The following is a 23,297-nucleotide window of genomic DNA, read 5'->3' on the forward strand; positions in this document are numbered from 1 at the left end:
GAAGAAGAGAAGATTAAAGTATAGGAACAACTCCAACAGTCTCCCGAGCCTGCAAATATATGGAGTCCAAACAAAGTTGGCCTTTATTAAAACAAGCTCAATGGCAAAAAGGTAAGCTTGCAACAGCCATCGTCACCAACAAGCAAGCAAGCAAGCAAGCAAGCAGTTGGGTGTAGACTTCCGGGAACGGCCGACCGATGAGGTAAGCGGTGCGATGATCGTTTTGGTCTGATATATGGAAAGTAAGAAACAAAAACAACAATTTGGAAAATGCTAAATTACGAATATTCGCTCGAGGTTTCCCTTCGATGTCTGCAATGACATTATATCCCTTTGTAGTGCTTACCTATGCGGTAAATGCAGCCTCCCGGCCACTCGCTTATGATGAACGGCCGAGATTGGCCAGACGTGAGCCTCCCCCGTCGGGACGTACATGGTCCCGAAGTCACCAGATGGCTTGTGTTGCTTGGCTCACGTGCTCGTTATTGAACAGTACGACAGGATAGTACAAGAACTCTAGTGTATACAAACGAACTATCTACAAGACCTTTTTTCCAGCAAACTTATTTCATATCAGCCATTTCCTCCTCCAACATGGTTTCGAAACTAAAAGGCTCGAATGGAACACCGTCTCCGATGAAATGCTTGCTCATGGCTTCGACCCAGTGCAATCTCAGAGAGTGCAACATGGCCGAAGTACCCTCCATGACAACCAAAACAGCGATGGTGAGGAAAAACCAGACGGTGAAGAAGATGAAGATGACAAAAGCACCAGCGACACCGCTGAAACCGAAGGCGATTTTCAGAGTCATGTTCCAGAGCACGATGGACAGCTGTTGATGGGCAAGCGAAAGAGCCCAGAGACGAAGGTAAGAAGCAGTGTGAGAGACACAATTGAGACAGAACTCTGCGATAAAGTTAGCAATAAAAACATGAAATGGGTGCCAGATGGACATACCGATGGTGTGGATGACTTGGTGGATCATCTCCTCGGAGAACTCGAATTCTTCGTGCTCTTCGTCGCCACCTCCAATGTCCTGAGTGATCATGGCGGCTCCGTCTTCACTGTCGGCGAAGCTGGGTCTGCCGTTGCCGTTCATGCCTTGGTGTTCCTCGTCCTCATCATCATCAAGTGCGCTGACTCTGGTGCTCTCACCGATACCTCTGTAGCCAAGGGCGCGGGCTCTGTTGTGCTCCCAGCGAAGGTAGAACGGCTTGAGGAAAAGCATGATGGGTACACACACCAGGGCGGCGAGCAACAGGATAACCTGCACAGTTCCCTGTCCAGGGTAGAGCTGCTCCTCAATTGTACCAGGTTGCAAGAACATGTAGATCAACATGTTGAGCAGACCCGGAGGTTGCTCGCCGATGGCGTACCAGTCAACACACCACTTGTAGATGATGGTGAAGACCAGATAACCGAAGATGGACTGGAAGAAAACCATGCCAGGGATGAAGTTGCCGAAGATGTCGATAGGAGACTTGAAGTGACGAGCATTGATGTAAGAGAGGCAGAGAGAGTAGGTCATGTGTGCCCAACCCAACAGGATACTCAGTTTCATCTTGTAACTGTTGGAGAACAAGAGGTCGTTGTCCGTGTCGTGCCATCTCCAGTCCATACCAAAAGGATAGGTGTAACCTTCCTTGCGAGTAAAGGTGACCGTCTCGCCTTCCTTGAAGTCGGGCACTTCCCACATGGAGGGGAAAAGAGCCAGCTCCTTGGAGAAAGCATCACAGTAGATGAGACCGGTGTACATGGAGAAGATACCCATCATCAACATGATGTATCGACCGTAGAAAGCCATGGAGAAAAGCTCGTCTTGCTTGGAGCGCAGCAGAGGCTTCTCGAAGTAGATCATAGCCACGGCAGCACAGGTCATGATGAAACCGTGACCAAAGTCACCGAACATGACGGCGAACAGGAAAGGAAAAGTGACGACTGTGGGAAGACCAGGGTTGACTTCGGTGTACTTGGCAGTACCATAGGCGTCAATGATGGTCTGGAAACCAAGGGTGAACTTGTTCGTCTTGACGTAGGTCGGTGGGGTCTTGGAGGTCTTGATGTGGTTGACGATGGTAGGGACGGAGAGACCAGCGCGGTCGTTGACATCTTGAAGGGTGGACTTGACAAGAGCAAGCGAGTTGGAGGGACACCATGCCTCGGCAATCAAAGTCTTGCGCTGCTGATCGTAGGAAAAGCGATTCAAGGTCTGGTAGACGGCCTTCTCCTTCTTGATGATGATCATCCATGCTGCCAGGCTGCGACCGATCTGAGTGAGTTCGGCGTCGAGAGTGCGCTTGGTGTTGTCCAGGACGTTGGCGAGATCGGTGAGACGAGTGTTGACCTCCTGGATCTGATCTCTGCGCAGCTCGCTGTTCTCGTCAACGTTGTAAATGTCGGCGCCGAGAGACTCGGAGATCTTCCTGATCTTGTTGATGATTTCCTTGCCGTGAGCGAAGATGACGAAGACGTTCTTGTTCATCTCCTCGTTGTTTTCGGGGTTGATGATCGGCTCCGGGATCTCGGACTGGTTCATGTAGAGATTGCCACGGAGAGTCCTCCAGAGAATCCGCTCGAATGCGGCGATGCGCTCGCGGGGAATGACACCGGCAACGAAGCCAATGTTCATGACGGAGAATGAACGATCCTGGTGTGCGTCGCCATTCTGCCCAGCCTCTTCGACGTTTCTCAGCAGAGGTGCGTCGTCGTCGTCGAGCGACTGTCGGATCTCGTCTGTCTGGCCGCGAGCCTGTGTGGCATGTCAGCAACCCTGCTTGTTTCTGATCAGGCGAAAGCCTCCCTCACTCTGTCAAAGAAGCCGCCAGCCTCTCTCAAGACCCAACGCCACTCGCTCAACTCCATCTCTCTTTTCCTGAGCGTCTCATAGCTGTCGTTCAGCGACGAAATCCTCTGCTCGAGCTGCTGACTGCGGTCGGCCAGCTCGTCAATCTCGGAAGCCGAAGGAGCGGCGAGTCTGTTGTCGATCTCGTAGATGGACCGCATGGGGATCTCCTCCTTCTCCATCTGAGCCTGGAAGTAGCGAAGCTGTCGCTCGACGTTGTCCAGGCGGCGGATCTCTTGAGTGAAGGTGCGCTGGAAGGCCGAGGTCTCGCTGTTGAGCTGTTTGAAACAGGAAAGTCAGCCACTGTCGTCGCCTCCTCCGTCAAGTCGGTCTCTAATCGCGTCTCTTGCGGTCCAATCCCCACGACCCCAACCCAATATGCCCACAACATAGCTTGGACCACTCACATCTCTAAAGTCCATGATGCCCAATTCGCCCAGAGCGCTGACGACCTCGCGCCCGATCTCATTGGCAATGTACAGCTGCGTCAAGGACATGTCCGCAGAGCGGAAGAGGGTATCCTTTGGTGGCGCCATGATGACGGTGTCGAGGGCTTTTCTCCTGGAGAGGCCTTTCTCTGCCGCCGAAGCAAGGAACCAGATGAAAAGGATAAGAGGGTTGGAGGGAAAGAAACACTCCTGGTGTGTTTTGTTTGTGCAAGAACAGCTTCTCTGGAGCTGCCTACACTACGTTGACGCTGGATGTTCCAATGCTTGAATGACGCTTGCGCCAAGACCACGCCTGCTGTAGCACGTCACGTGATGGAGTGCTTACATTCACACATCTAGATACCTTACCTACCTTAGTAGATGAAACAAATCATTACTCGATAGGACAGAGGTAGGGTGAGTATCCAGGTGAGAATAAACCTGTTGCAAGCATGATACCATCTTCTTCAAGCTGCCTATAACAATGAGCCTGCACCTCAGTATCCTGCCGACGGTTCTCCCATGTCTTTTGCTTGAAAACACAAAAACCACTACATCTTGAATCCAGACCTGATGTCCTCTTTGGTCCAATCAATAACAACACTCTTCTCTTCCTCTTTGTACAATTCCTTACACACCCGCTGTAAACTATCCAAAATGTGTTCGTATCTTCGCTCGCACTCCTTGCAAACCATGACCACCAATTGCCGCGACAACTGTTCTTCGTCTGACTCGCCAAAGTGCTTCTCGATACGCTTGCGCAGTGTCTCGATACTTCGCCTGATCTCTTTGGAGTCGTGGGCAGCCAGAAGCTTTTTGGTCGTGCTGCGTGAGTACGAGGGTCGAGCGGCAATGCTCGGGCCGGACATGTTCTGGGACAAAAGTGTCTCCGTTGCTTCCAAAAAGTCCTGCAATAGATCGAATCAGCACATGTTCTATCTTCATATGGCCGCAGCATCACACTTACCATGATCTTGCCCAAAGGTCTGCGGACGACCCGAATGACGTACTCTTCCATATGTTCAGCTCGATCCATGAGTGCCTTGCCTTTCCACTCGGCTAGCACCGACCCTTCCTTGCCACCATCATCGACTTCTTCGATGTAGTGATGCATGTTCTCTATCAACAAGATATGGTAGTTCAGAATCTCCTTGTCCTCAGGGTCGACCCCCTGTGCTGCAGTGATGGCTGTTGCTGTGGGGGACTCCCTGGCGATGACCTTCAAGCTGTCCCACATGGCCTTGTTTATGCGTACGTAGGCCTCATCGATCATGTGACGAGCAGCAGCAACAGCAGGGGTGCCGTCCAAACGACCTGCAGCTCCGTGGTATACATTCTCAACCGCCCCAGCAAAGGGCGGGAATATCTTCATGAATGCAATGACGCCCTTACGCTTCTTGATCTTGACCTTTGTGTCCTCGATTGCCCGTATCTGATCATCGACAAACTTTTGAAACAATGTGGCGAGTCGCTGGGAAAGCGATGTCAAGTTGTGAAGGGCATACTCCTGAGACGTCTCTTGGAATTGAGATGACTGGATAGCAAGCGTGGTGAGAATTCCCACCCCTTGGATAGGGTCTTCAGCCACGGCCCATTCCATCAATGTCTTCATCTCGGTAGACCAGAATCCGAAGAGCTCTTCCATGATATCCGAGACTCGCCTGGCCACATTTCTGTCGGGTTCCATCAGTCTGCGTGCACCCAGATCAGGACTGATACGAGCAGCGGGTGTTGCCGCCATTACTGCATCCGCAAAGTCAACCGTGTCCAGACTGGTGGCGTGGAACAGGCCAACAATAAAGTTCTGCTCCATTCCGACCAGCGGTATCTGTTCTTCCAGGACACCAGCGAAGACCTCACAAGGCATGAGACGACCAGCTTGTGCCTGTCTGACATCGTTGGTGTTAGCGGGCTTATCTCCACTGGCTGCACGGAACTTGGCAAGCGTCTGAGATCGCTTGACGGTGATCCTCCGCGCAGTGCTGCTGAGCCCCTCGGAAGGTTCTTTCTCGACAGAGGATGTGAACAGCAGCTCGGCGGCCTCGCCGGTGTTCTTGCGTACACCCTTCCTCCAAGACTCGGCATTGCCGCGGAAGACCTCGCTGTATAGCGGCCGGGCCTTTGATTGATACATCCTGAACAATCCCTCCCAAGCCTGCTGGTTGATTTCTTTCGTGAAGAGGATCAGTGGACTGTATTGCCACAAATTCTCCCTTGCCTGGTTGTACGCCGGGCCATTGAGCTTCAAGGGAGAAGCACTGGGGGTATTCGAGGAACGCAGGGCGGGCTTGGCTCTCTGCAACGTCGCATCAAATATGGTGTCCAGATGTCTCAACACACGCTGGCAGAAAGCAGTGCTTTCCTGTAGGTATGCTTGCCTTTTCTCCTGCAGGGCCTGCATTGAAGCAATCGCAGTACCTTCGAGACCATTACCTCTGCTGATATAAGATGCCGCCAGACCGTTCTGAGAGCGGATGCTTGGGTCAATGGTGACCATAGCCTTGTAGAGCAACAAGAGAGAGGATTCGATTTCCGAAAGTCCTTGCGAGGTGGACAAGTCGCCATGACGGAGAGGCTGTAGCTCATTACGTGAAAGAGAGATGGTGTCCACGAGCTTGGAGAGCTCGGCGTGTAGGATCTTCTGGTTTGCAGTTTGAACCTGCAGACCCTGTGATTGTGCTTCAATGTATGCGATGTCGTCATTCAAGCTGCCCAACTCAACAGCATACAACGTCAACAGGCCCTCGAGCTCGTCGCACTCGGCTATCGCTCGATCGAGCATCTGGTCCACGACCTCGACTCGGTCATCCTTTTGCTCCAAGTGACCCAGCCAGCTGCCGGCCTCGACGCGACCGAGCTCTCTTTTGAGATCAGCCTCGAGGTCCTCTAATTGTCGACCCTTGAGAATATTCGCACCCCACCCGAAGTCTGTAAGAATAGACTCGAAAGCAACACCTCGGCCGTCGAGTAACCGAGGATCAACGTCCAATGATCGCAAGTAGTTCTCTTGGTTTGCCGATCGTCGTTTCGGTCGTCGCGGCTCGGGTGTGGGAGGCATTTGAACCTCAGACTGGGAAGACTGAGCAGACTCGACTTTCTGCAGCACAGGTCCGACATCCTGAAGTTCGACCCCTTCCTGGCCGTGCTGAGATATCTCGACGCGAGGCGCCTCGGAACCGGTTTGAGATGGTTCCTCTCGGACAGACATGGTCGTGGGACTAGAGACTTCGGCGATGGCAGCCGCATCAGCGGTAGTCGGTGGGGTCGTGACCAGAGTGAGAGGAGCAGGCGGCTCCAGCTTTGGCTCGTCCACAGTCGCCTTCCTAAGTGGAGCCGGTACGACTGCATTGATGCCATCGGGTCCGTCCCCGTTTGTCTCCTTGGCCAGTCGCTCACCTGCACCCCCAGCACGGGGCTTAAAGGCGTTGTAAGCCTTAGCAGCCGAACGGAACTTGCTCGACAGCTCAGGCCTGGCCGTGTCTGCCTTTTTCTTTATCATCGGGCCCAGACCAGGACGATGTGCTTCGTCAGAGTCGGTGTTAGCGGCGCCATCCAAAGAGTCCGCGCCAGAGGTGGAAGGGCGTTCATCAGGTAACACTGGAGGAGGAAGTGGCGGTCCTGAAGCCGTGGGTGGTCTGTCATCCATAGGATCTCTCGCAGATTCCGGCTGTGGCTGTGGGGTGGGTTGGGCAGACACAGGAGGTGTCTCGTGAAAGGCGCCAGGCATCTGCTCAGGCACAGGAGCAGCAGGGCTTGGGGGCTGATTCCGGCCCGCCGAAGAGGGTCTGTTCATGGCTAACGGGGGAGGCCTCAGGTCGGCAGACTCGGAGGTCGGCGTTCTCTGCAGGGGGTTGTAGTCCCGAGTCTGCATGGGTGGTCTTTTCCGCTCCGGAGGCGCTTGCACCTCGTAAGAAAACTCTCGTCCGCTCGGAGTCGGTGGGCCGGGCTCCCGTAGTTGAAGAGGCATGGGTTGGGGTTGGGGTTGTTCTTCCAATGGGCGGGGTCGTTGGCGCTGCGGGGACAGGTCAGTCGGTGAAGGCTGAGGTGAAGTGGAGGGCTTCCATCGATCAACAGTGGCATTGAACAGGGATGCGCCCATGGCTGTGTTGGGAGTGGGGAGCGATTCGGTGCTCGGGTTCGTCATCTGACGCTCGACGGGCTTCAGAGGCAGAGGGTGCGGGGGCGGAGGATGGGGCTGGGTCTGCGGCGTGGTCAGGCGCGAGATGGAGGAGGAAGTGGTGGATGGGGCTGGCGAGTTGCCATGCATTGGAATTGGACGCAGCTCCGAGTGGGAGGACTTTGGTGTCAATCTCGCACCAGAGGGAGGGAGATGCCCAAACGGTCCAGAGGCAGAAGATTGGTTGGAAGAAGGGCGTGCAGCATCTCGACTCGGTGGTGGTCGAAGCTGCTCTCCACTGGGTCGCGCCAGACGTTCACGGCTGGGAGCCTGTCGTAGGCCTTGGTCCTTTGAGTTGAGGCGACGGGGCCGTCGTGCCGGGTCATTCGGCGACTCATATCGTGAGGAAGGGTGTGCAGATGTGTCCTGTGAATGCAGCTGTCGAGACTCTGGTGGGGGTCGTGGTGGGGGCTCTCTGTTCATCGGTCTCTGGCGAGGGTCACGGGAGTCACTAGAGCCGGTGCGATTGGATTCGGCATACGGCAACCGCGGTGGTGGCGGGCCACCGGCAGCAGCAGAAGCAGCAGCAGCAGCTCTGGGATCCGCCGTCGGTCGTGGAGAAGGCTGCTGGCCAGGCATGAGACCCAAGACGGCCTCGATCTCGCGGTCGGTGAAGCCCTTCAGCTCTGGAACCTGCCCCTTTGTGTACTTTCTGTAGATCTTGACCAAGCTCGCGATGAAGAAGTCTTTCTCCTTGGAGGTGCCGGCCTGCCAGTAGTAGGGCTTGGAGATGGTGACGACGAAGCCTATCGCGCCGGCCCATTCTCGATACTGCTCGCGGCGGGGGTCCTGGTGCGGTTGCTGGTGGGTGAAGGACTCGATTGCAGTCAGATCCTCGAGGTTCCAGGTCTTTCCAATGGAAAAGGAGGCATTGCTGTTCTCTCTGGCCTTGTGCATGCGCACGCGACCAGAGCTCCTGACGGCGATGACGACGACTCGAGGCTTCTTGTTCTTGGGGTCGGAAGTCGGGGGCGCAGGAGTCGAGGGGTGAGCGGCATCTTCCTGCACGCGGATATGTGTGATGTACGACTCGGACAGTTGGCCGCTGGAGTCGACCTTGGAGAAACAAGTCTCGATCAGGCGTCGCTTCTCGTCCTCGAAGCGTTCGGCGCGGCTCATGCCCGTCGTGTGTGATGAGGCCATGGGGGTCTGGCTGGGCCGTCGAGAGCTCTGGGAGGGGACATCGGAGGGGATGCGCGGCTGCGGAGAATAGCCATGGTGGTTCCCGTTCATGTCGCTTGATTGGTGTGTGGTGAAACAGTATACTCGAAAGGGAAACAAGAGGGGCGGGACTGCGACGACCGCCTCGACTACAGAAGTACAAGTCGGATGGAGCGAGCCAGAGCCAGTGCAATGTGCAGCTAGGACCAGTGGAAACACAACATCTGTGGCTTGTCTGTCGATACAGAAAGTCAATCGAATCAGCAATCGACGCGATCCATGGTCGAGGACGCGGATAGATATAATATGGAGAACCGAATACAAGTATGGTAGGTAACTGCTCGACAACAACACGAAGCGTAAGGTAAGGTAATGTAGGGCAGTCACAGTGTGGCTAAGGTAAGTATAGCAACTCTTGGCGCGTTCATGGATGCCTGACTGACACAGAAGCCACAGAGGTTATACTTTGCACTCCAGTGACACCTTTTCTCCTCACGTTGTAGAGTACAACACAGTACATCTTAACAGAGAGCCAGCCCCTGACGAGCCTGACTCTGGCACAGCACACCTGGGCAGCTTCTGCCTGTTCGGTTTTACCAAGAAAAGTCTCCAAAGGTTCCGCACTAATCCCCAAAGCTGCCTAGACTCTCATGCGGGCTCGCCCTCCCGCCAAAAGCACAGACCACAGCTTGTTGCACGGCTTGACGCTTTCGACTTTTCTCCATCTCTCAAACCAAAAAAAATCCATGTCTGCGAGATTATTCCACTCGAACTTTTCACAATACCCACCATCGCACACAATGGCTCCGTCGACGCCCCCCACCGGGTTGCTCGCACTCGTCAGCAACTTCCTCGCTGGCAATGGATACGACAAGGCTGCCAAGCAACTGCAGAAGCAGGTCAAAGAGCAGGGGATCACACTGTCCGGCGACGAGGGCGACTTGACTGCCGTCTTCGAGGCCTACCAGGCCCAGAAGCCTGCTGCGACGTCTGGCGAGGAGAAGACGTCCGAGGAGAGCAGCTCCGAGTCCAGCTCCGAGTCTGAGTCCAGCGACTCGGAGAGCGAGGCCGACAAGAAGCCCTCCAAGAAGCGCAAGGCCGACGAGGCCAAGAAGGACGACGACTCGTCCGACGCATCCTCCGAGGAATCTTCTTCCGACGACTCTTCCGACGACGACTCTTCAGATTCCGATAGCGAGGACGCCGCTCCCCCAGCCAAAAAGTCCAAGACCAGCAAGAAGGCTGCATCGCCCGCACCATCCAGCAGTGCCGCTTCTTCAGAGGCCGAGGATTCGTCAAGCGATGATTCCGACGACGAGTCATCCGAGTCAGAAGACAGCGACGACGACAGCTCTTCTTCCTCCGAGGAGTCCAGCGAGAGTGAAAGCGAAAGCGACGACGACAGCTCCTCCTCCTCCGACGACAGCGACTCCGACAAGAAGCCCACCAAAAAGACCAAGACCGTCAAAGCCAAAGTCTCGGTCAAGCCCACTGCCACGTCGAGCAGTTCCTCGAGCAGCGCAACCCTGGAATCCGATTCCTCGTCATCCGCGAAAGACTCGCCCGAAGACACTCTCCTAGTCCCCACCTCATCCCTCGCCGCCGCCGAGCCCTCTGACCCCGCCGAACACATGCACCCGAGCCGCAAGCGCAAACTCGGCGACGACTTCACCGCGCCCGCCGCAGAGTCACAAACGACCGCGATCCCCGCGACGCAAGAGAACCTCAAGCGTCTAAAAAAGGACAACGTGCCCTTCTCGCGCATCCCCAAGGACCAATACGTTGATCCACGCCTGTCGTCCAACGCCTATGTCGCGTACGACTACGCGAACAAAGCGCATGAGGCGCTGATTGTGACCAAGGGCAAGGCGTTCACCAAGGCGAAGAATAAGGGCAAGAGAGGCAGTTATCGTGGGGGTAAGATTGATTTCGATGTCAAGGGTTTCAAGTTTGAGGATTAGTTTCCTTGTCCCTCTCTTTCTCTCCCTTTTGCGAGGGTTTGAGGACGCAGTGGTGTTGGCGTTTCTTCTTTTCTTTTCTTTTCTTTTCTTACTTTTGGAGCTTAGATCTTGACTTTTGGATCTCTTTGTCCACAGTTAGGCGGGAAGGGGCTTTTTGTCTGAAACGCGCTATATCATAGACATCTCGTATCATCGAAATAAAGATCAAAAAGAAAAAAAAGTCATACAAGTCCTAGTAGACATGTTCGGTTCTCGGTTCTTTACTTTTTCTGTTCTCACCGTGAGTGGCTTTTCTAGGGCTCTGCTTTTACTCGTTACTCTTCTCATTCTTTCTAGGGTCGAAACATAAGAAATGAAAGAATTAGTTGGAATCCAGAGAAGGGAAAAGGGTGGGGTATCGTCAATGTCATTTCATTTCCATTTCGTTTTAGTCTTGTGCCTCGTCGTCGTCGGTGCTGTGTCCCACTCTTATCCTTCATAGACCTCCTCCTGTAATAATAAAGTGTGCCTTATTCATGTATGTATCGCCATGCAAAACGTACGACAACGACGAGCCAGAAGAAGCGTTCATGTCCGCCCGTTCATTCTCCTCTCTAGCTCGTCTTGCACCGTTTCCCTCTGCACCTCTTCGTACCCTGGCGGTGGCTCGGCCAGTGGATTGAACGAGGTAGACTGTCGGTCTTGCGTCGCCGTCGTCGTCGCTGTCGTTCTCGTCTGAGCGCTCGTTTCTGCTCCCGCGCTATCTTGACTTGACTTCGTCGGCGGAGGCTGTGTCTGCACCTCTTGTTGCGGCGCTACTGCCAGCCCCTGCGGCGGCAGCACAGAAACACCCGGTGCAGCCGGCGCAGCGGCCTCTTCATACCGCGGCAGATCATCCAGATGCACACCAGCGACATCAACGCCGGCCAACGACCCGCCCCCTCTGCCCCTCCCAATCTCACTGCCATCGCCACTCTGCCCGCCCCCGAAATGCCCACTCTCACGCGCGACCTCGACGGCCTGCCGCAGCCTCTCCTTGACTCTCTCGTAGCGCCCGTGGAAATCATACGCGCCGCCTTCCTTGAAGGTTATTTTGCACTCGATGGCTGCCGCCGACGCGGATTGCGACGACGACGGGATCGGGATGCCCCCGCCTTGCACGGGCTGGATGAGCGCGGTCCAGACGTTGGGGCCTATCCATGGCGCGACGACGTGTGAGTCATGAGTATTCAGGATGGGCGCGGCGAAGGATTGGAAGTCTTTTGAGGGCGTCGCGGGGAGGTAGATCAGGCGGCGGTTGGTCAGGTAGAGGGTTCCTTGACTGCAGGATAATGAGAAGGGTTGCTGAGAGGGGAATTTGGCTATCGAGGCGAGGGATAGCGTCGTTCGTGGCGGGGACGTGTAGAGGGTGGATTCGTTCGGGAGAGGCGTGAATCTTGGTGGGTGTGTCGTTGTTAGCATTACCCAGCTGTGTGAGTCGTGGTTAGTTCTGCTGTCGCTGCGATTCTTGGCTCTGGAAGATTTACTTGATAGACATGATGACGGTATGCTCTACTCTGCTATCTGCGACTCGCTGAGATACGAAGTACTGCGTTCGTCTTTTAATGATAGCAGTGGTTGTCTGGAATTTCTTATCGTAGGCCCAAGTCCGCTTTTCATCAATCAGGGAAGAATCGTTATCGTGAAAAGAGGAAAACGTCAATTCGTGTCTCGAGATGAGGGTATCAGGTTAAGTAGATGAAGGACAAGAAAGTAAGTGCTGCACAGTAATACCTATAACAGCGCAGAAGTGGAACATGTGATTAGATTCCAGGTTGACATATGAACGCCGCAACCCTTACCTGACGCCGCCAAGAGCATGACGACGTTCGCTTATAATTACTCTACCGAGACGAGGTCACTTGATCAAGATAATGTGGACTCGTCTCCATCACATTGCTTTCTATACAAGATGTCGTATACAGGATTGGTAATTCAAAACCGCAGAGACAGGAAACACCCCCTCAGTAGCCACTCCCCCACAGCTCGCCCTCCTCTGGCACCCGATCCTCCTCCGCAGGCGCCCTCCTCGCCATCTCCTTTCTCCTCTGCTTCCTCTCCGCCCGACTCGTCAGATGTGGCGTCACGGGCGTGACTGGCGTGAAGGGCATATAAGGGCTATACGGAGTCGCCTGTCCCGTCCTAGGTGGGTTGAGCATATCCCTCCGACGCTCCAGATATGTCACTTTCGTGCTGAAGCCGGGAGACTGGAGTGCTCTTGCCGAGCTGGGTGGCTGCTGTTGATTCTGGCTGGACATGGCTCGGAACGGCAGAGTACCTATCGTAGACGTCGAAGTCGTGGCATGTTCGGGAAGCTCTAGACCGTTCACTCGTGACTTTGCGCTTGTCGCACTTGGTAACGCAAATTGATTCTGATAGCTGCTTTTACGCTGTGGAGCCGGTAATGGGACGTCGCGAATCTGGTTTAGAGTCTCCGTTGCGTTGCGCTCCTCGTAGACTGAGCTTCTGTAGGTTGCTGGTGTGGTGGGAGCTTCGCTTCGACTCTGTGGGCTGGGAGGAAAGTCGGGCTCTGCGGGATATCGTGGAGTCAGAGGCGTGCGTGCCTCTTGGTCAGAAGAGTCACCAGGGGAGGCCGGCATCGGGTTGTTGATGTACAAGTTTCGTAATGTCCGCCTGAACCGCTTGCCGTGTCCACTGGCTTGCGATCGCAGGGAGGACGAATGAGACAAGCGACTGGGCGAAGCCGGAGGAAGAGGGGATACTGGATAGCGTCCGCTGCGTGGCGTGGGAGGATGCCCCGCGTGCATAGGCGAGATGGGAGGCGAGGTCGTTTGACCATGCTTTGTCGAATCAGGAGGATATATTGCCCGAATGGGACTCCTCGTTGTATTGGGGCTGTGCGGGCTGGGCAAGAGATGTCCTGCCGACAGAGCAGTCGTCATCAGTTTGGGCGGTCGACGAGCTTCTCGCTGTGCCAATGCAGCGTTGTCTGTGGCACCGACTTCGCACGATTCTATCGTCTGCGACTTGCTCTCTTCCTCCGCCAACGCAGCTGCGTACAGATTCTCGAGCTCCTGTTCCCGAGCCGCTCTGTCCGCCTCGAGCACACTGTGATTGAACGAAGTCATACTCGGGGCTCGGGGACTGCCAGGGTTTCCATCGCTTCGAGTACTACTCGCTCTGCTGCGTTTCTTGAACTTGCGTGGAGAGTACCAGGATGGCTGAGAGGCCGGGCTTCCCATTGCCTCATCAAATGCCATGACCGGTTTGACCATCTCGAGCTGTGTGTCACGAAAGATGGCCTGCGCCCGCCGTCGACGTTGTCTTCCAATGGTCAAGAGTAAAGTGCCTACAATCGTTGCGCTCGCAAGGTATGCACCGACTATACCACCAATCTGGGCAGGCAGCAAGGCACGATCTCTCGAGGCGTGAGCAGAAAACGGTGGTCCGTCTCCAGGCGAGGGTGCCGGACTCTCATCAATATCAACGTCCCAAATACTAGCTTCGCTCAAGACCGTGTGTTGCAGAAGAACGAAAACAATCAGAGCAAAGGAAGTTGCAATGCTGCCCATGCTCGAGAATCAATCATGAGTATACTTGTCGGGCGCCGACTGCGCAAGTGGGTTTGGTAGAAAACAACTCATCCCACCGAGCGAGTCGGCAGCGACGAGCTTAAGAGTCGAGCCATAACCTCTACACAGGCTGGAAGCGCCGAGTGACAATAATCACAAATTGGGACCTTGCATTAGTGTAGTTGTGAGACTTTGGTCTGCTCCGTTCAAGTGTGCATGCTTTAAGCTTGGCATTCACTTGGTTAAGCGCCGAGAACGACCAATCACTTCATCAAGCAGGAGAATGCACAATTGCAACCAATGCGCCACGACTTGCAGGACTTGATTTGAGTTATTAGTGTATGATTCGTCGTCGCTTTTTGACCAATGGGTATCATGCGTAGTTTCAAGAGAGAAAGAACTTGGTAGGGATGAGGAAACAGACAAAAGAGGATCATTCTTCCTTGAGAGCACGCGAATCTCCTGCTGAGCCGGCAGATCGGCCTGACTCGGCCATCTTCCGTTGCTTCCATTGCCATTCCACCAATACCGGAAGGAACTGCCACAGATCGAATTCGGGCCAGAGACAACTTAAGAATACGATGGACGTGTCCTGATGGCATTGCCACAACATGAAGTCGCTGAGGCGTTGAACTCCTGAAGTGCGAACGAGCAGGTCGCAAGGGGGCGCGTCTGCGGTAAAGGTATGAGAAGTAATGGTATCCGAGGTGATTTTCTCGGGATCTGGGTAGGCGTTTGCGGACCGAGACAGCTTCGAAGCAGGGACACTCGACGCCGAAGTGCGTGAAGACGGAGCGATATCCTCGGTCGAAGCGTTGCTGAAATTCGACTCTTCCGTGTCTTCGGCGATCGTGTTCCTGTCGTCGCCGATCCTTGAGGGAAGCTGGGATTGTTCTTCTGCGACGCTGCTCAAATGTCTGACTCTGATGTTGCGGGCGATGTGGGTCTCGGAAAACGGACGTTTGGTACCAGGTCGCAAAGGTTTTGAGTATTCGCGCACCGTCTCACGCACCGCGCAAGTTATCTCATTCCTTGAAGTGTAAGGAAAGCATACGTTCAGCACAGCCCTGCGTTTGATCAGTATGGGCTGCGAGGTAGCAAGGTAGATCCATCATAAAAACGAACTGGTTATTGTTGCGGGTCATGTCGCAGGCCTTGTCGATAGACTCCAACACATCATCCCTGACAAGCGACCGATCACCCAGGATCTGTATGCGCGTGCCATAGCGGTCGAGAAGCTCACCGTGTTGCGAGATCTGAGTGAGCTTGACTTTGGCCATGTCCATGAGAGCATCGACCTCGAATTTGGAGCGCTTGAAGTTTTCAATGCTGAATGCATATATCGTGACAACCTTGACTCCAGACTTGTAGCAAACTTCCAGGATCTGTTCATTTGTTATCAGCCCTTGGACGCCCGTCAGTACAGCATATATATTCGAGGTTTAGCATACCCTAGCCAGGGCCTCGAATCCCAAGTGATGGCCTTCCACCGTCTCAATCTTGTGGTCTCTCGCATAGCGACGGTTGCCATCCATGACAAAGGCGACATGTTGTGGGATAGGCCCCTGCCGGAGAGCACCTATAAGAAGTTCACGTAGTTGTTGAAATGCCCAGTCTACGGGAGGGGAACTCAACACCCATCGTCCCAGACTGCTCAGATGAGCCGAAGACATTTTCAGGAGCTAGTACGATGTGCAACACCGTTTCCAGACCGAGATACAGTACTGTACTTATCAGAAGTCCATGTGCAAAGGTATAAATATATCCCAATATAGCGAACATAAGACTGGCTTCAGCTTCAGCCTCTGGAGAACGCGTCTTCTTTTCTTGGTACAATCCAGCTGTACGGAGGACAGGGCAAGGACCTCGTCATCCCGTCGGATCATCGGACTTTAGGTGCCACGTTTGGCCGCTTCCAGGGTCTGGGGAAGACGGGCCGAGACAATGTTTAAATCCCGACTGCCCCAGGGTTGGTGAAATGTACCTTGCCTTCGTCACCCAAGATCACCAATCATCACCCAGCCAGACTCGTATATCATTCATCGGTCACGATACCCTACCTTATCGTGCGCACCTAATACCATCTTTGAGGCATCACTCACCCTCGCATCACAAGTACCTTCCTGCATCACATGGGCGTGGCCCGGACGTGTTGAACAGCAGGGCGCGGACTGGGATTTCTTGCATGATACCGAACGACATGCCGATATCAACCACCTCGATCCTGGATAAGCAGATCCAGTCACTAGCAGCAGGCTTCGATGCCTTACAAGAGGAATACCAACGACTCTATGGTCGTTGTCGAGTGCTTGAGACCAATCTCGAGACTGTGAAAACACGGGTTCGTCAACACATCCTCTACCCCGCTCGCTCCTGACTCTTTCAGAGACGCCCCACTGTCACATTGCCTCGATGAACAACCCATTAGCTCTAGACCTTTAGCTGTCGAAAGCAGCCCTGAAAGACTTTCAGATTGACTCTGAGCACACATTTGTTTCTTCATACTTTATCAGCCATCTGATCATGGCTGTTACCTTGCTGACTTCGCATGCAGTACGAAGGCTTGACCAGCCAATGTCCACATCAAGCTGAGCCTCTCGACCTGCCCGACCCTTCCAGAGTCACCGATGACTTCTCTTCCTCCCAGCCAATGGTTTTCTCCGACATAGCTGATGCCACACGACGCAACAAGATCACAGCTGCCTGTCGCTTGAGTCAGCAGATTCAATCCAAATTTCGAATCACCCCGAATGGTGTAGCCATCCACAACGGCACCTCTGCCGATAGAGCTTCCGCTCCCACGTCGACCATGCCCTCCATCTCGGAGTCTCCACTCGAGCAAGATTTCACCGTCGAAGGCACCCCCAGTAAGCTTGGATGCCCATTCGCATCCATGACAAACAGGAGGTTGAGCGCACATGCTGCTTCGATAGTCTCACGCTACCGCCCGGGCACTTCTGGTGCGGAGACTCCCAGGAGCTCGGTGTCGCGTATCAACGGGCGAGACTCGTCTGTTACAAAGGCATCTATAACAGATCCCATCAAGGCCGAGATCTGTGGCATGGAGTCCACGGGCAAGCCTCATGATGCAGAATCCTGCGCCCAGGCCTCAGCTGGAGTATGTCCCATACGCTTTCTGGACCAACATTCTCCCGAAGAAGTTGCTGCGTATTTTGAACTGCACAAACATGAACTACCCAGGAGTCACGAGATATGTGTCAAGCGTTATCAGAGCAACGAAGAGAGCGTCAAGGAGCTCGACGCCAAATACGGGAATCTTGTCAGCATGATCACTGGACTCGGTCAAAAGCACACTCCCTTGCTGCCGGAAAAGATCGGCGACGAAGATGAGACCGACGACTCCGACCGCTTGAGCGACGAAAAGATAAGGAACTGGGCAAGGTCAATAAACACAGACCCGGCAAATATCGATCCTAATGGCGATGTGGTCAATGGTCATGACGGTGATGATGATGACGACGACGACGACGACGACGACGACAGGCAACCGCATTTCGACCGCCCACTGAAGGATGTCCGTCTTGGTGAGAGTCCCAGTAGACCCTGGGGCATTCAGGTCCCGGTATATTCAGATGATGGACACGAAGAAGAAACATTCAGTGTTGCGGCGCCAGCACCAGCACCGGCACCGGTACCTGCACCGGTGACAACCGAGGCAGCTCCAAATGCTGATGGTCCAGTGGAAAAACCGAAAGGGAAATGCCCCTTTAGTTTTGACAAGCCAGTAGATAGACGTACGGAAAAGGCCACAGGTGATTACACAGCCAGGCCTCCCAAGAGCAAGAACATGCCGCAGCCTACGTTCATCAACCCACAAGCTCCCATGAAAGCGGACGAACAGTCAAAAGGAGCGCCTCAAATGGTGTTCAATGGTCCTGTCTTCATCGGCTACTCCATGGAGCAAGCCATGACATTGTTGCAGTCGTCGGTCTATCAACAGACCAGTGCGGCGCATTGAGATTTCGAAGTTAAAAAGTGTACGTAGACGGCTGGAGGATGTGCACAACATTGCACTGACAATACTGATGATACATGACTGTGGAGCGCGTTTGCCGACATTTTTGTGTTATTGTTAGCGTTTCAGATCGATATACCCATTCTTTTTCAGGTAGCTTGATTATTGCATAGAATTCTCGGGCTTTATGATCAGCAGTTGACTTTCCCAACACTGCGTATGAAAAACATGAACATAATATTACAATAAAGCAAACCTGTCATGATACAGAGTGGATGAGCTGAACGAAAGTCATGAAATAAAGCATTACTTAGTATACGCCACGTGATTGGTCAGGAACAAAACGCCAAGACCGGCGACAATGGCGGCCGACCAAATCTCGTGCGCGGCAACGCAACAGCGACTCTTTTGAGCTGCTCGCCATCGGAAACAGCGCAACACCTGGTCCTGCAATTGTATCGCCAGTTCAATCACCGCAATCATGGGTTTCTTCGATTACGTCTCGGACATGTACTCCTCATTGAGCATTCAGACCGTCGAGGCTGAGGCTAGCGAGGACCAAAAGTACGCCTCGGGAGACTTCAACTCGTCCAAGGATCAGACCGGCGGCACAGGAACGGCCCAGCAGAGAGGCGGTGCTGCCACCGGCGGTGGTGCCAGCACTTCCACTCCTGCCTCGGGCACCGACGAGGAGAGCAGCGACGAGGCCGAAGTGAACAAGGCCGACGCCAAGACGTCTGGCGGCAGCGGCGAAAAGGGCCACACCCCCGGCGACGGCGGCGAGGGCAGTGGACAGGTGGGTGCTGCTAACGCTGGACCTCATGGCGGACCCGTTGGAAAGACTGACGACGATGCTCAGGATGAGGAAGAGGAGGAGGAAGAAGAGGAAGAGGACGACGAGCCCGTTGACCTCAAGCCCAAGTTCGAGGAAGGTATGTATCCTATCTTTTTCTCTTCACTGCAACTACACTGCGACAATACAAGAGATCACGGCTGACTCGGACATCACAGAGTGCATTGCATCCGCCGAATGCGCCCCCGCCAAGCACCACTACGATCACTGTGTCGAGCGTGTCGAGAAGCAGCAAGAGGAGAACGGAAAGGCCAGCGAGGACTGTGTCGAGGAATGTGAGTTGATTCTGCGACAAAGACAAACTTGAGATCATTGCGGGCACTGATATGTTGACTAGTCTTCCACCTCATGCACTGCGCAACCAACTGCGCCGCCCCCAAGCTCTTCAAGGCCCTTCGATAGATGCTTGGTCGGGATTCCGATCTCAATCTGATGTCGGCTCCGTCATATTCCACAACACTGCCATGTCAAACACCAAGTGAAGGAGGATATTGGGGTCATCGTCATTCACAGCACACTCCTGTACAACCCTTTACAACCCTCTCTGTACTATTGTCTCGACTCGATGTCTCCAGCAAGCGGTGGGAGCGTGTAGCATAGGTACTTTATGCAAAGACTGCTTTTTGGAGCATCACACTTTTAACTTATAACAATCACGAAGACGTAGCAAAAGCGTCACTTTTATACCTTTTTAACATTCACTAGACGCTCGTAGGACTTGGGAATGTTGGGATGCCCTCCATATTGCTGCGGTCGTGACATCCGGTGGACCAATTGGAGGTCCAATCGTACATGACATACAGTCAACGATACCCTTTGCGTACTCGCCTGAATATTTCTTGACTGCGACATGCATGTTGACATTTATCGGATCCGCCGCGTGTTCCCGGAATCATTTTCCCTATAAAAGCTTCGTTGGTAGGTGCGCAGCTGCATACTGTGAGTTCACAGCAAGTGGAAGCGCAGAGAAAGTGTGCCATGACGTCAAAGCCTCGGATGAGGGAGAGAAAGAGCAGGAGCTCTGTGCAGGCAGGTGCAGGCTCTCCGGCAGAGAGGAGGGAAGGAGGGAGGATTATCAATAATAACAGCAGGACCTCGTCCCTCCGCCCTTGCAATCAGTGAGTACCGTAGCTTTATCCAAGGTACTTTAAAAACACAATTGTAGTTCCCCGGTTTCCAATCCACACTCCATCGACTCTACATCACACACCCTTATCTACACCTCACATATAATCAAAAGCAATGTCGACCGCTATGCTCCGCAACTCTGCTGTCCGCTCTGCATTGAGGGCAAGTGCACCGCGTGCAGCTCTCACCAGCACATCCTTCACACGCGGCAAGGCTACTCTGCCCGACCTTCCTTGTAAGTCTTTTGAGATACGCCATGCAGTCGAACCAGCTAGGTTGACTTTGTCCAGACGGCTATGGCGAACTCGAGCCTGCCATTAGCGGCAAGATTATGGAGCTCCACCACTCCAAGCACCACAACACCTACGTCACATCGCTCAACGCTGCATCCGACAAGATGGAGGAGGCCCGTCACAGTGGTGATGTGTCTGCCCAGATTGCTCTTCAGCCTCTGATCAACTTCCACGGAGGTCAGTCAATCAAGGATGGATGAGAGGACCGGGGAATTGACTCTAGACATGCAGGTGGTCACGTTAACCACTCTCTCTTCTGGGAGAACCTCGCACCCAAGTCCCAGGGCGGTGGTGAGCCTCCCAGCGGCTCTCTTTCCAAGGCCATCGACACCAGCTACGGCAGCCTCGACTCGTTGAAGGAGAAGTTCAACACTGCCCTTGCTGGTATTCAGGGTAGTGGTTGGGCTTGGCTGGTCCAGGACACCCAGACTGGTGCTCTTCAGATCAGAACCTACGCCGTAAGTTGTTTCTAGTGTTTTCTCCCCCAAAGCGAAGCCTAGCTAATGTCGCGGATCCATGCAGAACCAAGACTCCGTCGTTGGCCAATTCAGACCCATCCTCGGTATTGACGCCTGGGAGCACGCCTACTACCTTCAGTACGAGAACCGCAAGGCCGAGTACTTCAAGGCCATCTGGGATGTTGTCAACTGGAAGGCGGCTGAGAAGCGCTTCCTGTAGAATGCATGAGAAGGAAGCGAGGCAGCGGCAGAGTCGAACTCTGAGCTTCGATTTCAATTCGGCTTTTGAAGCAGACTTGGTATCGCATGACACGTATCACGTTATCGAGGTAGTATTGACGTCTGTACAGAACAATAAAAAGATCTAATAATTCCAGCTCAAAAAGTATCTCATCGAAGTCCATTTTGTGAAATACCTCATGTCGCTTTAAATCAACTTTACTCGACGTTTTCCCGTGAATATTGACCCTCAACGATGTCGCCTGAATGCCTCTTGAACACTGACACCAGCCTCGACATCAGCAAAAACGGCATCATCAGCTGCTTTGACCGCGGGTAGCATTTCCAGCAGTTCGGAGAGCCTGTTCCTTGGAATGACCACTACACCTCTCTCAGAGGCGTCGGCGAATAAGATGTCACCCTGAGAAGTCACCCCACAACAGTCAGCCCCTTCTACTCATTCTCCCCATATGGGCGACGCAGTCAAGGCATGAGTACAGAACGCAGAAGGGAGAGGAACAGAGAGTAAAGAACAGACATACCTCATCGACGCCGACAACCCCAATCCTGAGCCTGACTCCCACCGCAAACGCCTTAGCCTGCAGTCCCGACCCAACAGTACTAGTCCCTTTACTCCAGACCACAAACCCTTCGTCCTCGTCTCTCTTTCCTCCTTCCTCTCCCTCCCCATCCCCTCCTCGTTGCGTCGTCGAAGACCCACAACTCCACCGCCCAAGCGCCCTCAAATCCCTAACCCGCCCATCGACCACAACGCCCCTGACACCTCTGAGCTTCAGCCGCGTGGCGAGGATGTCGCCTACCACGGCACAGCTTTGGTTCGGAGGCTGTTGGATCACGCAGATCGAGTGAGGGGTGGGGAGGTCGGTCCAGTGCGTTTCGGGAGAGATGTTGGATTTGGTCGATGCTTCTGGGCCTGGATTTGGTTCTTCGGGCGAGGATGAGGAAGGGGGGCAATGGAGGGGTGTGAAGAGGACGGTGCTTATGGGCGCGACTGTTATTGCTGTTGTTGGGTCTTGGGCTTGGGATTGTGGAAATGAGGATATGGGGAGGGGGACTGGGAGGTTTTTTTTTCGCGTTAGATGGATATGTTTGAATCTTCACGTCTGATGAAGATGGTGAACTCGAACATGGTGTCGTGTTCTCCCGATCATGCAAGAAATATGTCGTCTTGTGGGTCCGCGGCATTGAGAGTGGGGAATAAATCAGGTGTATGTATGTGATCTCACGGCATAGGGGTATACAACATTGCGAAAGTAGATAAATACCAGAAGTAAGAAAACACGAAAACCACATACCGATATCAGGCAAGAACCCAGCCCCAGGGACTTTTAGTTTCAAGAGACAATCCGAGATCTATCGATTTTTTCAATCCCAATCAGCTGACCCTCTTTCATACATCTTCCATACACCCAGCACCAAGAAACAAATCCCTTCCCCCCGAACGGATTTTGGGAAGGCAGTGAAAAACGACCGATCAAGCAGGAGAACAAACGAACGCATTGTAGGTGCAAGGACAGGGTCACTCTCCAGACTCGACAAGCGGTACATGACGGGTGTATAAGGAACGGACATACATCGCAAGCACTATACTCTCCACTCGCCAGCTCCCGTACCTGGCGAGAGAATGCCTCGTCCATTCTGTTTGGTTGGTTGGTTGGTTGGGTGCCGATTTCGCTCGGGTTGTTCTTTGGACGGGGAGGGACGTGGTCAACTTTCCTCTCGTCCGTAGACGTTTGGAGTTTGATTAACACTTCTTCGTCGTTTGTTCGCCTCTACAATCTCATGTGGTATTGATAGGGTGGAAATGGCTTGAGAATGAGGATAGATACTGGCGAGCCCAGCGCAGGTGTCACCGTGTCGGAGGTGCAGCATGGTATGATATGGTACAAGTGTAAAGTATAGTATTACCCGAGGTCGTCGCTGGGCCGGAAAGCCTACTGTACTTCTAGCTGTCTCGCCCGATTGTACTGTGCTGCGAACAGTGCTTGTTATATTCATAGTCATCAAGAGGTCAATCTTTTGTACTCAAATGTATTCGGGTAGGCAGTGTAGAAAAACCTTTGATCAGGACTGGGAAGTGTAATTATCATTGGTATACGGCAGTGTCACGATTTGTTTCTCTGGTTGATGTTGCTGTTGTCATGAGGGCCTTGGATGGTCTTGGATTGTTATAGTGTTCTGAAAATTGGTATCTCACTCCTTGACTCGATCTTTCGAAGCAGTGCTGA

General features: G+C 53.6%; 10 protein-coding genes across 11 annotated transcripts; 4 read left to right on the forward strand and 6 right to left on the reverse strand.

Moving 5' to 3' along the window:
• Positions 1-563: 563 nt before the first annotated feature.
• Positions 564-3,379, reverse strand: AAFC00_004880 (uncharacterized protein; the record flags this gene model as incomplete). The annotated part of the gene is made up of 4 exons (XM_069344589.1): positions 564-907; positions 959-2,750; positions 2,807-3,121; positions 3,251-3,379. 4 exons carry the CDS (start codon positions 3,377-3,379, stop codon positions 564-566), a joined length of 2,580 nt encoding a protein of 859 aa, XP_069197016.1.
• A 443-nt stretch (positions 3,380-3,822) lies between these two features.
• On the reverse strand, positions 3,823-8,681 carry AAFC00_004881 (uncharacterized protein; the record flags this gene model as incomplete). Its single annotated transcript, XM_069344590.1, has 2 exons — positions 3,823-4,179; positions 4,239-8,681. The coding sequence occupies 2 exons, from the start codon at positions 8,679-8,681 to the stop codon at positions 3,823-3,825; spliced, it is 4,800 nt and encodes a 1,599-aa protein (XP_069197017.1).
• A 728-nt stretch (positions 8,682-9,409) lies between these two features.
• AAFC00_004882 (uncharacterized protein) lies at positions 9,410-10,570 on the forward strand (the record flags this gene model as incomplete). Its single annotated transcript, XM_069344593.1, has 1 exon — positions 9,410-10,570. The coding sequence occupies one exon, from the start codon at positions 9,410-9,412 to the stop codon at positions 10,568-10,570; it is 1,161 nt and encodes a 386-aa protein (XP_069197018.1).
• A 567-nt stretch (positions 10,571-11,137) lies between these two features.
• AAFC00_004883 (uncharacterized protein) lies at positions 11,138-12,086 on the reverse strand (the record flags this gene model as incomplete). Its single annotated transcript, XM_069344594.1, has 2 exons — positions 11,138-12,017; positions 12,076-12,086. 2 exons carry the CDS (start codon positions 12,084-12,086, stop codon positions 11,138-11,140), a joined length of 891 nt encoding a protein of 296 aa, XP_069197019.1.
• Positions 12,087-12,552: 466 nt separating this feature from the next.
• Positions 12,553-14,121, reverse strand: AAFC00_004884 (uncharacterized protein; the record flags this gene model as incomplete). The annotated part of the gene is made up of 1 exon (XM_069344595.1): positions 12,553-14,121. One exon carries the CDS (start codon positions 14,119-14,121, stop codon positions 12,553-12,555), a length of 1,569 nt encoding a protein of 522 aa, XP_069197020.1.
• A 433-nt stretch (positions 14,122-14,554) lies between these two features.
• Positions 14,555-15,794, reverse strand: AAFC00_004885 (uncharacterized protein; the record flags this gene model as incomplete). Its single annotated transcript, XM_069344596.1, has 3 exons — positions 14,555-15,188; positions 15,247-15,506; positions 15,573-15,794. The coding sequence occupies 3 exons, from the start codon at positions 15,792-15,794 to the stop codon at positions 14,555-14,557; spliced, it is 1,116 nt and encodes a 371-aa protein (XP_069197021.1).
• Positions 15,795-16,321: 527 nt separating this feature from the next.
• Positions 16,322-18,100, forward strand: AAFC00_004886 (uncharacterized protein; the record flags this gene model as incomplete). Its single annotated transcript, XM_069344597.1, has 2 exons — positions 16,322-16,462; positions 16,676-18,100. The coding sequence occupies 2 exons, from the start codon at positions 16,322-16,324 to the stop codon at positions 18,098-18,100; spliced, it is 1,566 nt and encodes a 521-aa protein (XP_069197022.1).
• Positions 18,101-18,578: 478 nt separating this feature from the next.
• Positions 18,579-19,352, forward strand: AAFC00_004887 (uncharacterized protein; the record flags this gene model as incomplete). 2 transcript variants are annotated; one of them, XM_069344598.1, is made up of 4 exons in its annotated part: positions 18,579-18,893; positions 18,957-19,029; positions 19,109-19,225; positions 19,288-19,352. In XM_069344598.1, 4 exons carry the CDS (start codon positions 18,579-18,581, stop codon positions 19,350-19,352), a joined length of 570 nt encoding a protein of 189 aa, XP_069197023.1. The 2 variants fall into 2 exon arrangements, with proteins under 2 accessions (XP_069197023.1, XP_069197024.1); XM_069344599.1 differs by having other exon boundaries at positions 18,579-19,029.
• An 840-nt stretch (positions 19,353-20,192) lies between these two features.
• AAFC00_004888 (uncharacterized protein) lies at positions 20,193-21,049 on the forward strand (the record flags this gene model as incomplete). The annotated part of the gene is made up of 4 exons (XM_069344600.1): positions 20,193-20,313; positions 20,369-20,548; positions 20,603-20,829; positions 20,894-21,049. The coding sequence occupies 4 exons, from the start codon at positions 20,193-20,195 to the stop codon at positions 21,047-21,049; spliced, it is 684 nt and encodes a 227-aa protein (XP_069197025.1).
• Positions 21,050-21,298: 249 nt separating this feature from the next.
• Positions 21,299-22,706, reverse strand: AAFC00_004889 (uncharacterized protein; the record flags this gene model as incomplete). Its single annotated transcript, XM_069348578.1, has 4 exons — positions 21,299-21,469; positions 21,591-22,123; positions 22,365-22,422; positions 22,644-22,706. 4 exons carry the CDS (start codon positions 22,704-22,706, stop codon positions 21,299-21,301), a joined length of 825 nt encoding a protein of 274 aa, XP_069197026.1.
• Between the last annotated feature and the right edge of the window lie 591 nt (positions 22,707-23,297).

Source organism: Neodothiora populina (genome assembly GCF_041146345.1).
Source record: "Neodothiora populina strain CPC 39397 chromosome Unknown canker_contig_3, whole genome shotgun sequence".
Classification (NCBI taxonomy): Eukaryota; Fungi; Ascomycota; class Dothideomycetes; order Dothideales; family Dothioraceae; genus Neodothiora; species Neodothiora populina.